The sequence below is a fragment of the Diadema antillarum genome, unplaced genomic scaffold (assembly GCF_040938485.1).
Source record: "Diadema antillarum isolate AM-2024a unplaced genomic scaffold, OU_Dant_1.0 scf00000196, whole genome shotgun sequence".
NCBI lineage: Eukaryota > Metazoa > Echinodermata > Echinoidea > Diadematoida > Diadematidae > Diadema > Diadema antillarum.
The window spans coordinates 250,040-263,309 of record NW_027271085.1 but is presented as its reverse complement, the minus strand read 5'-3'; the positions used below and the strand labels follow the sequence as shown (position 1 = coordinate 263,309).

The 13,270-nt window shown below is 36.2% G+C and overlaps 1 protein-coding gene across 1 annotated transcript in view; it reads right to left on the bottom strand.

Annotated features, from left to right (window-relative positions):
- Positions 1–13,270, bottom strand: part of LOC139723618 (uncharacterized) — a 54,977-nt gene that overhangs the window by 15,702 nt on the left and 26,005 nt on the right. Inside the window, exon 3 of the mRNA XM_071634847.1 lies at positions 3,059–3,241. Coding sequence (XP_071490948.1) covers positions 3,059–3,241 — 183 coding nt within the window. The remainder of the gene's footprint in view (positions 1–3,058; positions 3,242–13,270) is intronic.

The following is a 13,270-nucleotide window of genomic DNA, read 5'->3' as shown; positions in this document are numbered from 1 at the left end:
AAACTCGTCTTTTAATATTACATGAGAGAAAGTACCATCGCACCCTTTCGGCAAAACTGGGGGGGGGGGGGGCTTTGGACGAAGGGTTGTGTTCCCATTATTGAAACGCGACGCGCCACCACCCAACCCACCCTTTTGGCACAAGCCGTAATGACTGATATTTCATGTTTAAAAATTGCGGATCCAGGAGTGCCCTGAAGGTGGTGGGTTGGGGGAGATAGAGGAGGCGGATTTTGTTTCACTTTTCAGCATCTTTTTAAAACAAGTATGGCAGATTATCACCAAATTCTTGAATACGATATTTCACCCTGAATCATATTACAACATGAAATTTCAGCCATTAATGTCTTCAGAGCACTGACTTAGCTCTTTTTGTTTTGATTGGACGGAAAAAGATACAGAAGATTCCAGAGTTTACGGACTATGACCTTTCAATTCCTCCTCCCTCTTTTGGCGATTAAAAAAAAAAAAAAATCTAAACCCATCCATATAAATCCTGCTTACTGGCCTGAAAAGGTAACATTTTCACGAAGGTTCATTCAAACTTTTATTCCAAACCAATTAGACATCCTCCTGGCAGCAAGAGGAACAAATTTCCCTTCTTGTCGTGGTGTGAAAACCAATTTTTCTTTTCATAAGAACTATTACTAAATGGGTGAAAGGCTAAATGTGGCATCATATTATAGAAATACTGGGTTGTGTCTATGTAGGCTTCAGGTCACGTTTTGTATTTCTCAGACCGCATAGAAAGTGGATTGCTACAACATGACCTGTAAACTGTCGAAAGTGTAGAATTGGCAGCTTTTACTAAAGCAACAGATTGAAAGATACGCTTCCTTTGGAAAGATCGGCAGCACATTTTTGGAAACACATACCTCCACACAGCAAGGACAATCGCCAAGGATACAGATTGTATTGACACACATAAACACCCTGAATACGCTTTCTTAATGATAAATTGAAGACCCGACTATAAGAACGACCCAAGTCCAGTTTTTGGCCAAATTTCAGTTTGACATGGGAAATTGTAGCTTAGGCATGGACTCATCTTGTGTATAAATGATAAATCCTAATTACCCCCGGAAGTGCCTGAAATGAATGAGTCAAATCTTATATTGATGTAAGAATGAAGGACATGGGTCATTCTTATATTCATAATATTATTGTTGCGCCCTCTATCATCCTTCCCTCATCTCTATGGCAGAATATCATGTATATGAATCAGAGAACGACCCAAGTCCATCACACAAAATGGCCTCTCCACAATTAATGTAAATGTTAATTGTCATGATAATATATGAAGAGTTTGTTTGCAAAAACCGATAAGTCCATATTTGCCAAATGGAGATATTTGCGATTAAAGGTCAAGAAAAATAAAGAGAATAATTAGAACATTTTTGCTTCTTTTGACCATAACTTCAGAAATATACCCTTTATGTAGTGACCAATATATCATTTAAAAGGTATCATTTTTTACTTTATGACAGAGATCATACTTCAAAATCTTCAAAAATGGACTTATCGGTTTTTGCAAACAAACCCTTCATATGTTCTAATTTGTATATACAATGTTGCCTTACCATCACAGTTAAATAGAACATTATTGGCCAAAAAGAAATGAAGGTTTTTTTTGTTTGTTTGTTTTTTTTTTTTTTAAGTTTACTCGAAGTGGTCTTCCAAAACATGGCGTAAACTTAAAACAGATAAAATACATTAAACATAGAGATAGTGACTGATTAAATGAATGTACACAAATACAATGATCATGTAGAAGCCTGTAGGACAAGTCTCGAGTATACTCGGGCAAGTGTCTATAGGAAAATGCGTGTTGTAGCAAATTCAGTCCGTCCTCAACTGGTTAATCGTAAGATGTAAAATATCTTTTATTGATACATAATAATTGCAAGATCTCTCTTTACTGCTCTAGTTTAGGGTATACGTACTCTATTTATTTTTTATTCACGTATACTCTCAAGCAGTATATTATGTACGAGAGGATGTTTTGCGTACCAGGCATGATATCGTCCAAACGTTAGGCCTAGTGGTTAAATGAACCCCTTGCGTGAAGCTTTAGGTTAAGAATGCTCCCATAAATTATGATGCATTCTACTATTGATATGATATGGAGAACAGTTGATACTTTAAAAAAAATCGTCAAAACACGTGGGAGAAGAGGAAATGCAAAGTCGCAAAGACTAAGATGATTACAAACATACCAATACACCATAATATCACTAATATCATTAAACGGAATGAGCACCCATTTTCACAGAAACTGCATCTTTAGTATATCTTCATTGTTATTCTTTTTTTCAACCTCTCTTTTGCGTCATCAATATCTCATTTTCATTACAGAGAGTTATCAATGTGACCGAATATCAATTTTTTTTAGATAATCTCCATTAAAATGGTGTAGACTTCTTTCAGCAGTGCCAATATTGTTCCGTTATATCAAATGTATTAAAATGCACTGGTTAGTACTTGTTTTAGATAAACAAATTGAGAGACAATGCATGTTTCTAGGCTATTTGAATGATTTATAGAAATATAAGAAAACCAAATCAAATGTCGGGTCTAAAGCAAACAAATTAAGGCAAACATTTGCGAAAACTGAAATCAAACGATAGACTTATGAATAGTAGATTTATAGGATTTTTTTTTTTTTTTACCAAGTTCAGCTTTTGGAAAGTGTATGGAACAAAATAATCTAACAAAAGAACGAGGGAATCAATTCAAAAGAGACAACATTAATCTGTGAAGACCCATGGATTTCAAGCAGCACGAAAGGCAGGGAACCAATACATGCAGAGCACAGCGCGGTGTATACAAACACTGTTCTCCTTTAAGCCCCCTTTACACTGCCAGGGATCGTTAAATAGATAACAAGGACTATCGTATTCCATCAATGCCGTTCTTGATCCAATCCCAACTGGATCTCCAAACAGACAGCTACGGTGTCTATACAAATTATTCACACAGACACGACATTTAATAGCGACCAAAGTTATGTAAATGATACATAAACCTTACAATTTTTATATTCATCGTCCCGACATACCTGACAGGATGATGCTGAGGCGATGGCTGTTGAGAGGAAATCACCGACCAGGTAATGACATGTCAGACTGAAGTTTGACAGACTTGGCAGAGTGAAAACCCATTGGGCCAGGTCACCTCCCATAGAGGATCGATGTTTAGAACCGTCATCCCAATACGTTAGCGACAGCTTCATATCTTGTATCTGGAGAAAAGCAAACAAGAACAACGCAAACCCAAAACATGGCGTAAACGTTAAAATAGAAGAAAATCGATTAAACTAGTAACAGTGACTAATTAAGTGGCTTAACACAAATACAACGTCCGTGTAGAAGCCTGTTGGACGAGTCCCGAGAATACTTGGGCAAGTGTCTATGATTCAAGCGTGCTGTAGCAAATTCAGTCCCTCCTCAACTGGTTAATCGTGTACATGTACATGTAAGAACTGTTATTGCAGTAATATCATTGCAAGATCTCTCTTTACTGTTCTAGCTGAGGGTACATACTCTCTTGTTCATTTTCATTTTTTTTTTAGCACTCACGTCTACTCTCCGACAGTGTATGCAAGAGAGAATAATGCTTGTGTACTATGTATGGAGCTGTTATCGTCCAAACTTTAGGTCTCTTTAGTTGTGAAAGGACCCCCCTGCGTGAAGCTTTGGGTACTTCCAAGAACGATTCCATGGATTCTATTGTCGATATGTTGTCCAGTTGATACATTAAAAAACTAGAAATGTCGCTATGGCGACTGATGCCTCCACCATAATGCATGATTCTCCCAATAGGCGTATAGTACAATGTCTTCACAATGTGTGACCCATGACATTTTCACATAACTGGCAAAATATTGAAATGACAGGTTTGTCAGAAATGTCTTGAACTGGATTTGCCATAATTTTCTAAGAGTGCAGGTAGACATATTTGGGGAATTTTGGGGAAGTTTATGCATTGAGTAATTTCAAAGGTATGAAGAAAGAGTGTGATAACGGTACAAAATATTTTTTTTTTTTTTTTGGGGGGGGGGCATTTAAACCTGGCCTTTGACCCTAAACCTTTGACCTTTGACCTTCAGGCTGGAAATTTCCTGGAGAATCTCCATTAGGTAATGCATGTACTAAGTTTTGAAACTAATAATGCAAGCATTGCAGATATAATAGTATATGAGGGAAATAGTAAAATTTTGAGGAGTTGACCTTGACCTTTGACCCCCGACTATTGACCCATGAACCCTAAATTCCCTAGAGAATATCTGCCAGACAGTACATGCGTATGTACCAAGTTCCATGAAAATACATTGAACCATTTGCGAGAAAAGTGATATTGCAACATTTTCACCTAACCTTTGACCTTTCGACCTTTGACCTTACGACATGAAACTCTCTCTGGAGGATCTTTTGCAGTAGTAAATGTCCACACCAAGTTTCAAGAAAATACCTTTGGGCATTGCATGGATATGGGGGATATTGCAACATTTGTAGAATTTGACCTTGACCTTTTGACCTTTGACCTCTTGCCAATGTCACTAAAATCTACTCAACTAATTGTCCCATCATACATCATCCTTGGACCAAGTTTGGTGAAAGCTGCTTCATCCAGTTTTGGGTTATCACGTAAACAGATAAATTTTAGGATTTGACCTTGATCTTTGACCTTTGACCTCTGTCCGATTTCACTGAATAACTAATCAAGTAATTGTCCCATCATACATCATTCTCCAACAAAGTTTGGTGAAATTTGCTCCATCCAGTCTTGAGTTATCGCGTAAACGGATACAATTTCATTATTTGACCTTGACCTTTGACCTTTGACCTTTAGCCGATTTTACCCAAAATCTAATCAACCAATTGCCCCATCATACTTCATACTTGGACCAAGTTTGGTAAAATTCCTGTATATATTACTCAAGTTATCGCGTAAACGAAAGCGGACGGACGTACGGACGTACGGACGTACGTACAGACGTACGGACGTACGTACGGACGGACGGACGGACGGACGGACGGACGGACAACCCGAAAACATAATGCCTCCGGCACCACTTCGTGGCGGAGGCATAAAAATCGTCAAAATATGTTGGAAGACAGAAAATAAGAAATTGCAAGGAGTTACATGATTAAAACGCACACCAATACACCATGAAATTTATGCCAGTACACGAAATAAACAGCCATTTCCACAGAAACTGCATCTTTATGTCTTCAATGTTAATCTTATTTCTACATTACTATTGCCTCATCAATATTTCGTTCTCATGATAAAAATATAAATGGGACCAAGTATCATTTTTTTTGATAATTTCTATTGGAATGGTTGACCTTCCTCAAGCAGTGCCAATCATTTACATTAATATCAACATGTATGAGGATGTACTGGTACAAACAAAATCATGAGGAAATCAATTGATAGACAGGGCAGAGCCAGGCAAAAACTGCCTTTTTTTTCAGTCAAGGTTTTCTCACTTGATTCTGGTACTTTAGACTATACTTAACAAAATAAGCTTCTGCGCCATCTTGAAATCTGTCCCGAATCCAAGATGGCCGACAATTATCCAAAATGGCCGCCAGAGGACCTAAAAAGTGCCTTCTGTGGTTAAGATTTGTCTGGTAATGGGTTTTTTTTTATTCTATTTGATGATGAATGGTAGGAGGAATAAGATTAAGTGAATTAAAATCAAAATCAGTTTCTTTTTTATTGCAAAAATCCAACATGGCCGCCAGACGCAGCTCCCGAAATTAATAAATGTCATAATAACCGGAGGGCCAAACCCTAAAAACTTGCTTACTTAACAAATGAGTTCCACTCTCTCTACAAATTAAGTAGACCATGCTTATTTTCATTTTTTTATTGTAACAAACAACATTCCACTGGTCTACCTCAAAAAAATTTGTTGCGAAAGCCTCCAAATCCAAAATGGCGTCCAAGATGGCCGCCATATTTACTGAATTTGCTATTTGAAAGATAGAATTTGATAGAAACATCAGATTTCAACAAATATGATGTCATATGAAAGAGAATAAAATTTCCTACAAGTTGATACCATTTTCGTGGGAGATTGTGATAATTGAATTGAGATATAAAGGAAAAACACTCATTTTTTGATATTTTTCTGAAAAAAGGAAAATCATGAAAATGTTTGATTCAGCATAAATCAGAAAAAGACTGAAGGATTATCTTGAAACGTTTTTAAGAATTTTGCTTAACATATAATTAATATTTGGAGAAAATTAGGGGTCAGTACCATTTGCGGTTCAGGAGTTATAATGTCTCAAACTTGAAAACTCACTATGTAAAAATGTCCACTTTAGCTGTGACAAGACCTTGTTGGTCGTAAAGAGAGTCTGCACGGGCCAAGACTACTACACGCACCACTGGCACTGACGCTTGCAGCAGTGCCAGTGGTGCGTGTAGTAGTCTTGGTGCGCGCAGACTTTTTTGACAAACAAGAGTTTGTGCCTGCAAACTAACTTTTCATACCAAGTGGTAGCTCAGGTGACGCTGATCGTTATTATTTCAAAGTAGATTGTTCTGATATGTTTTTATGCCTCCGCCAACGAAGTGGCCGGAGGCATTATGTTTTCGGGTCGTCCGTCCGTCCGTACGTCCGGACGTCCGTCCCGTTTGTTTTTGTCGATATCTCAAGACCCGTGTGGTGGTTTTACATCAAACTTGGTATGAGGGTATATCCTGGGGATAATACTTTGTTTGGATTTTAGGGTCATGGGGTCAAAGGTCAAAGGTCACAGGTTATTTTGTGAAAAAAAGGTTGAAATTTCATGTTTTTCTCCATATCTCGCAAATGGTTAAAGGTATCGTCATGGAACTTAGTATATATATGCTTGTACCGATGGGCAGTGATTACTAGGAAAGTTGGGGGTCATGGGTCAAAGGTCGGAGGGTCAAAGGTTGAGGTCAACTCCTCAAAATATCACTACTTATATTTATGCAATGCCTGAAGGTTTGTTTTTTAACTTGATGTATGCATGTATTACTAAATATATATTCTGTGGGAAGTTTTTGCCAAAAGGTCAAAAGTCAAAAGGTCAAGTGAAAGTGCTTAATTGCACTTTTTCCTCCATATCTCGAAAGTAACTCAAGGTATCATCATGAAACTTACATATTTATGCCTGTTCTACCTGACAGTGATTCTCTTTGGAACTGTGAGGTCAAAGGTCAAAGGCCAGGTTTCAACTTGGTCAATTTATGTTTAATTACAACTGCAATCATCTACCCAAAATATTTTATTCTTTATTTCACCGTAGCAGCCACGTACATAATTATCCCACTAGACAATCTAAAGAATTTCATCTTCCCTTAGTTAGAACTGTACACACTCAAAATACATTTGTTTATACCGGACCCAGATTTTGGAATAGCTTAGATAATGATCTAAAAGAATCTGTGAAGTTAATTACATTTAAGTATAAACTCAAAAAATATTTGTTTTCTAAATATACCAGTTAATTCTGTTCAATGAAAAAACCCGTCATGTTTCACTTTTCCTTGAGATTTTGTAGTGTGTCCACAGACCTTTTCCATCCCTCTCCTTTTCCTTCTCTTTTCTTTCCTGCTCCTTTTTCCTCGTTCTTCGTTGTCCAGTATCTGTCTGAGTGCATTTCCTCAAACTCTGTTATTTCTGTGTATTGTGTTATTGTTGTTGTTGTTGTCGTCGTTCTGTTTTTTGTGGCCGATTGCATATCTTCCTTTCCGTTCAATTTTCCTGGCACACCTGGCCCCATAGTGTCTGTGCCACAAATGTGATATGTTATATAGTTTATATGTTTGCATCCTAAAATCCTAGTAAGTATTGCTCATAGTATCAACATCATTATATCAATGAGTAAAATGTACAATAGTATATAGAAGAATTAAAATGAATATGTCTTATTGGTATAACAAATTGGTGCTGTTGTTGTTTTGTTCCAGTGTTCCACGTTCTACAAGCGTGGCTTTTTTAGTGGAACACTGTTTTCCATCATTGTGATTATTTACTATTTTTGTTGCCATGACAAAGTGCATTGTTTTTTTTTACGACATCATTCGTGTATAATATACTTTATATTGTATTGAAAAAATCCTTTATCGGACGAGTGTAAGAGAAATGAAAAAAAAAATGTATCACTTTGGATTATGTCAACTTTTTCTTTTCTTTTCTTTGTGATGATGGAAATAAATAAACTATTGAATTGAATTGAATTGAAAGATAATGCTATTTTACCATTTGATACTGAAATTATACTTTTTCTCAATACCTTGAAAATTACTCAATGCATAAACTTATAAAAGGGTCAAAAGTCAAGTAAAAATCATCAGTTCCCCAAATACCTGCACTCTGACGTTTTAATCATTCATCCAATTGAACCTAGTTCTAGGAAAGTGAACATTCAGCACATTTGTGGCAAACCTGTCATTTTAATATTTTGCCAATTGTGTGAAACTGTCATCACACATTGTCAAGACATTGTACTATAGACCTATTAGGAGAACCATGCATTATGGCGGAGGCATACCAGTCGCCGTATAGCGACATTTCTAGTTTTTTATACTAAGCTGTCAACAGTTATCAATGTTACGGTTTCTTGAAAAGAAATGGTGCTATCTCCGTATGTTTAAGGCTTCATTACATATATATCTATATATATATATATATATATATATATATATATTCTTTTTTTACATGGTAGAATGTTTTGTGATACAACTAACCTGCACATATAAATCGAATGTGGTATCTCTTCCAATGGTAAACGATACCTTTAGTGTGTTGCGTCAGAGTCAAATCTTGATTGATAATTTGATATGTTTTTAGAATTTCTTGTATTGCTGTCTATCATATATATTGTCCTTGTTTAAACCATATTTGATTTGATTTGATTTGATTTGATTTATTTATTCTCTGTATGCCAATTTTTTTTCAAATACATCAATTTTCTGCAATTTCATTAACAAAGTACAAAATACCGGTAATATACTTTATACAATTTTCATCATTTTCATCAATTATGCAATACATCTGTAGTATAATTACATGAGTAATTATATTGAGGGTTTATTTATTCTTTTTTTTTTTGGGGGGGGGGGGGTGGAGCTCATTTTAGTGTTTGGGTAAGGCCCGATCTTTGATTTAAAAAAGAAATGCTTCTGTATCAAAGATATGCTTTTGAACTTGTATGTTACTCTGCTGTTGTAGAAACGTGAATGATGATGGCATATGTGTAATAATATCTGATCCGTACATGTCCTTGAAAGCCCTTCTAATCCGAGCACCCCCCCCCCCAAAAAAAAAAAAAAATCCGACATGGCGGCAATTTCTCAAAGTTGCCTTTAAATTACTTTTCAGTATATTGTTCAAATAACACTGTCCAGAATGATTATTCATGCTGTATATTCACATTTCTGAGGGGCCCACATTCTACAAGACTTGTCTTTTTAGTGGGTCCCTCCATTTTTCGAATTATCCACAATGTTTACTTACTTCAAATCACTTGAGTTTTATGATAATCTGTAATGATTGTAAGGTGCTACAATTATTGTATTCTTTTCATCCTACATAGTTTTGAGCACCTGATTTTCTGTTACCAAAAAAGAAGAAGTGATGTTTATATGTTCTTGTCAAAAAAATGAAGTAAAACATTGAATTGAATTGAATTGAATTGAATTTACAAATTAGCATGCTGAAAGTGTATTCACTGTGAATAGATTTTTCTTAATCGTTTTAGGCTGACTTCATGTGGGTTATAGTGTCAAAATTGAATTGTACTAATGCCATTGGTAGATGCTTTCACATTTTAGATATCAGGATCACTCGAGAGTGGAAATGTTCATTTTCATTCCTTTTAGAGTGATCTCAGGGATCACTCAAAGAGTGACGAGTGATCCCTAAGGTCACTCTAAAATGAGTGAAAATGAAAATTTTCACTCAAAATTCACTCAAATTTTACTTTAAATTTACTGATTTCCTATATCAACTTCTTCAAAAATGAAACTTCCACTCGATTCTTTTTTCTTTTTCGGAGTATAGAATATCACTGGTTTTAAAAATATCTCCATAAAAACCCATGACGGTTTGAAATAGCACCACAATGTTCAAAATATATAAAAACTATAGATAGATAGCACAACAGACAAAACTGTACCAAAATTAAAATAATACATTTAATTTGGCGCCATAAACTATGTCAGCTTTGATGGCCTGCAATCTTGAAGTTTTTGAGTGATTGATCCAAATTTTGTTTAAAACTTTCTAAGGAATGGTTGTTTCAAGCCTCTACCTCTATTTGAAAGACATTTTCTGCTTCATCTCATCTGCTCCAGAACAATCTACTTTGAAATGATAGCGATCGGCGTCACCTGAGCTACCACTTGGTATGAAAAGTTAGTTTGCAGGCACAAACTCTTGTTTGTCAAAAAAGTCTGCGCGCACCAAGACTACTACACGCACCACTGGCACTGCTGCAAGCGTCAGTGCCAGTGGTGCGTGTAGTAGTCTTGGCGCGTGCAGACTCTCTTTACGACCAACAAGGTCTTGTCACAGCTAAAGTGGACATTTTTACATAGTGAGTTTTCAAGTTTGAGACATTATAACTCCTGAACCGCATATGGTACTGACCCCTAATTTTCTCCAAATATTAATTATATGTTAAACAAAATTCTTAAAAATGTTTCAAGATAATCCTTCAGTCTTTTTCGGATTTATGCTGAATCAAGTATTTTCATGATTTTCGTTTTTTCAGAAAAAATATCAAAAAATGAATATTTTTCCTTAAAATCTCAATCCACTTATCACAATCTCCCACAAAAATGGTATCAACTTATAGGATATTTTATTCTCTTTCATATGACATCACATTTGTTGAAATCTGATGTTTCTATCAAATTCTATCTTTCAAATAGCAAATTCAGTAAATATGGCGGCCATCTTGGACGCCATTTTGGATTTGGAGGCTTTCGCAACAAATTTTTTGAGGTAGACCAGTGGTATGTTGTTTGTTACAATAAAAATTTGAAAATAAGCATGGTCTACTTAGTTTGTAGAGAAAGTGGAACTCACTCGTTAAGTAAGCGAGTTTTTAGGGTTTAGCCCTCCGGTTATTATGACATTTATTAATTTCAGGAGCTGCGTCTGGCGGCCATGTTGGATTTTCGCAATAAAAAAGAAACGGATTCTAATTTAATCCACTGAATCTTATATCTCTTACCATTTGTCATCAAATAGAGTTTTAAAAAACCCATCCCCAGACAAATCTTAACCACAGAAGGCACTTTTTAGGTCCTCTGGCGGCCATTTTGGATTTTTGGCGGCCATCTTGGATTCGGGACAGATTTCAAGATGGCGCAGGAGCTTGTTTTGTTAAGTATAGTCTAAAGTACCAGAATCAAGTGAGAAAACCTTGACTGGAAAAAAAGGCAGTTTTTGCCTGGCTCTGCCCTGTCTATGAAAAGAGACATATGTGAACAGTCAATTTTTTTTTTTCAAGCAGCACTAAGGGCAGGGAACCAATACATGCAGAGGACAGCGCGGTGTATACAAACATCGTGCTCGCTTAAACTCATTTTACACTTCGACCGATCGTTATTAAAACATATAATCACGGACGATCGTGATCCATCAATGTCGTTGTTGATCCAATCCCATCTGGATATCTACGAGGGGCAGTATGAATTATTCAGATATACACGATATTCAGCGACAAAAAGTGATGTATACGGGTCAAAATTTTGAACGATGTACAATTGAGCAAATACACCAAATCTAAAAAGTAGGCATTACTCAAAATCGTTCAACTTTAATGAAAAATTATAATTCAAGCTTTAATATGAACCCAATTATACCAGGATCTTCCCAGAAGAACAAGTTTTTATTCACCGCGGAAGTTTCCTATGTCCAGAGCAGCGAACGTCCTTGAGGAATAATACTGCATATTCACAGCATGCAACGATCCGATTCAGATCAGAATCGTAACAAAGTATCTTGAGGGAAATGTGTGCGTGTTGGTAGAATATTAAGCTTGTACTCTTAACTTGTACGCAATGGTAGCCAGCTGATGATTTAATCAAATTCGGCCTTTTTTTTTTCTGTTGAAATATTACTCTTCCGCTAAACACTTTCTCAAATTTACGCACCGTACTTCAAAATAAGAAATTGCCACTTTAAGATGTATCTGATCTAGGCAGTCTCTATAACCCATCAAAGATACATATAGCCTAGTGTTGGCATATAGCTCACAGACGTTCGGAATCAACAAGATATTGATCAATACAGTTTTCTGAAGATGGAAACGCATTCTATTTACAACAAACAACAACTTTATGTCGAAAACGAACTCTATGCGAAATCCTCAGTAATCATTGCCAGTTTTCAATTATAAAAGCTTGTTTATCTTTTCATGCTGAGGAATCAAAGAAAACACTTTATTCATCTCTCGTAGACGAACGTACAACAACTAAACCTGTATTAGCAAAAGGAAAATGTTTTGCTCATGGATGTTCGTTGGTACAATAAGTCCATGGATTTCAAAGTAGGAGATAAAGGAACAGTGCCGCTTATTAGTGACAGATGCTCCCCGTGTCTTTTGAGTTATTAAGGTAGCGGCCATCTCAACCAGAACAAATCCATTTTTGCTTTCCTTCACGGACGTTCACTGTGTTTGTCATTATATTCTATGCCTTTATACGTTCTTGTTTTGGTGACAATTTGGTGATAATCTGCCATACATGATTTAAAAAGATGCTGAAAAGTGAAACAAAATCCGCATCCTCTATCTCTCCCAACCCATCCCCTTCAGTACACTCCTGGATCCGCCATTTTAAAAAAATGAAATATCAGTCATTAATGTCTTCATGGCACTATTAACTTAGTTCTATCTTTTTTTCGATTAGACAGAAAAACAAACAAACAAAGAAGTAAGGGTAAATGGGCTCTGATGCTCCATCTCCTCCCTGCGACCTTTTCGGGCGGTGTCGGGGGAGGTGGGGGTCATTTTAACTAATTGTGATGTTATCACCATAAAGGTGCTATCTGCCAACTTTGGTGGAAATCCGTCACAGATATTCAAGAAGGTGAAGAAAAAGCGGAAAATCACAGTTCTCCGCCCATCCCTCCTCCATTAGAACATCCCTGAATCCACCATAATCAAACATGCAATTTCAGTCATTTATGTCTTTAAAGCACTTACCTTAGCGCTATTTTTTTTTTTTTTGATTTGACAGAATAAGATACAAATACAGTGTTTATGGA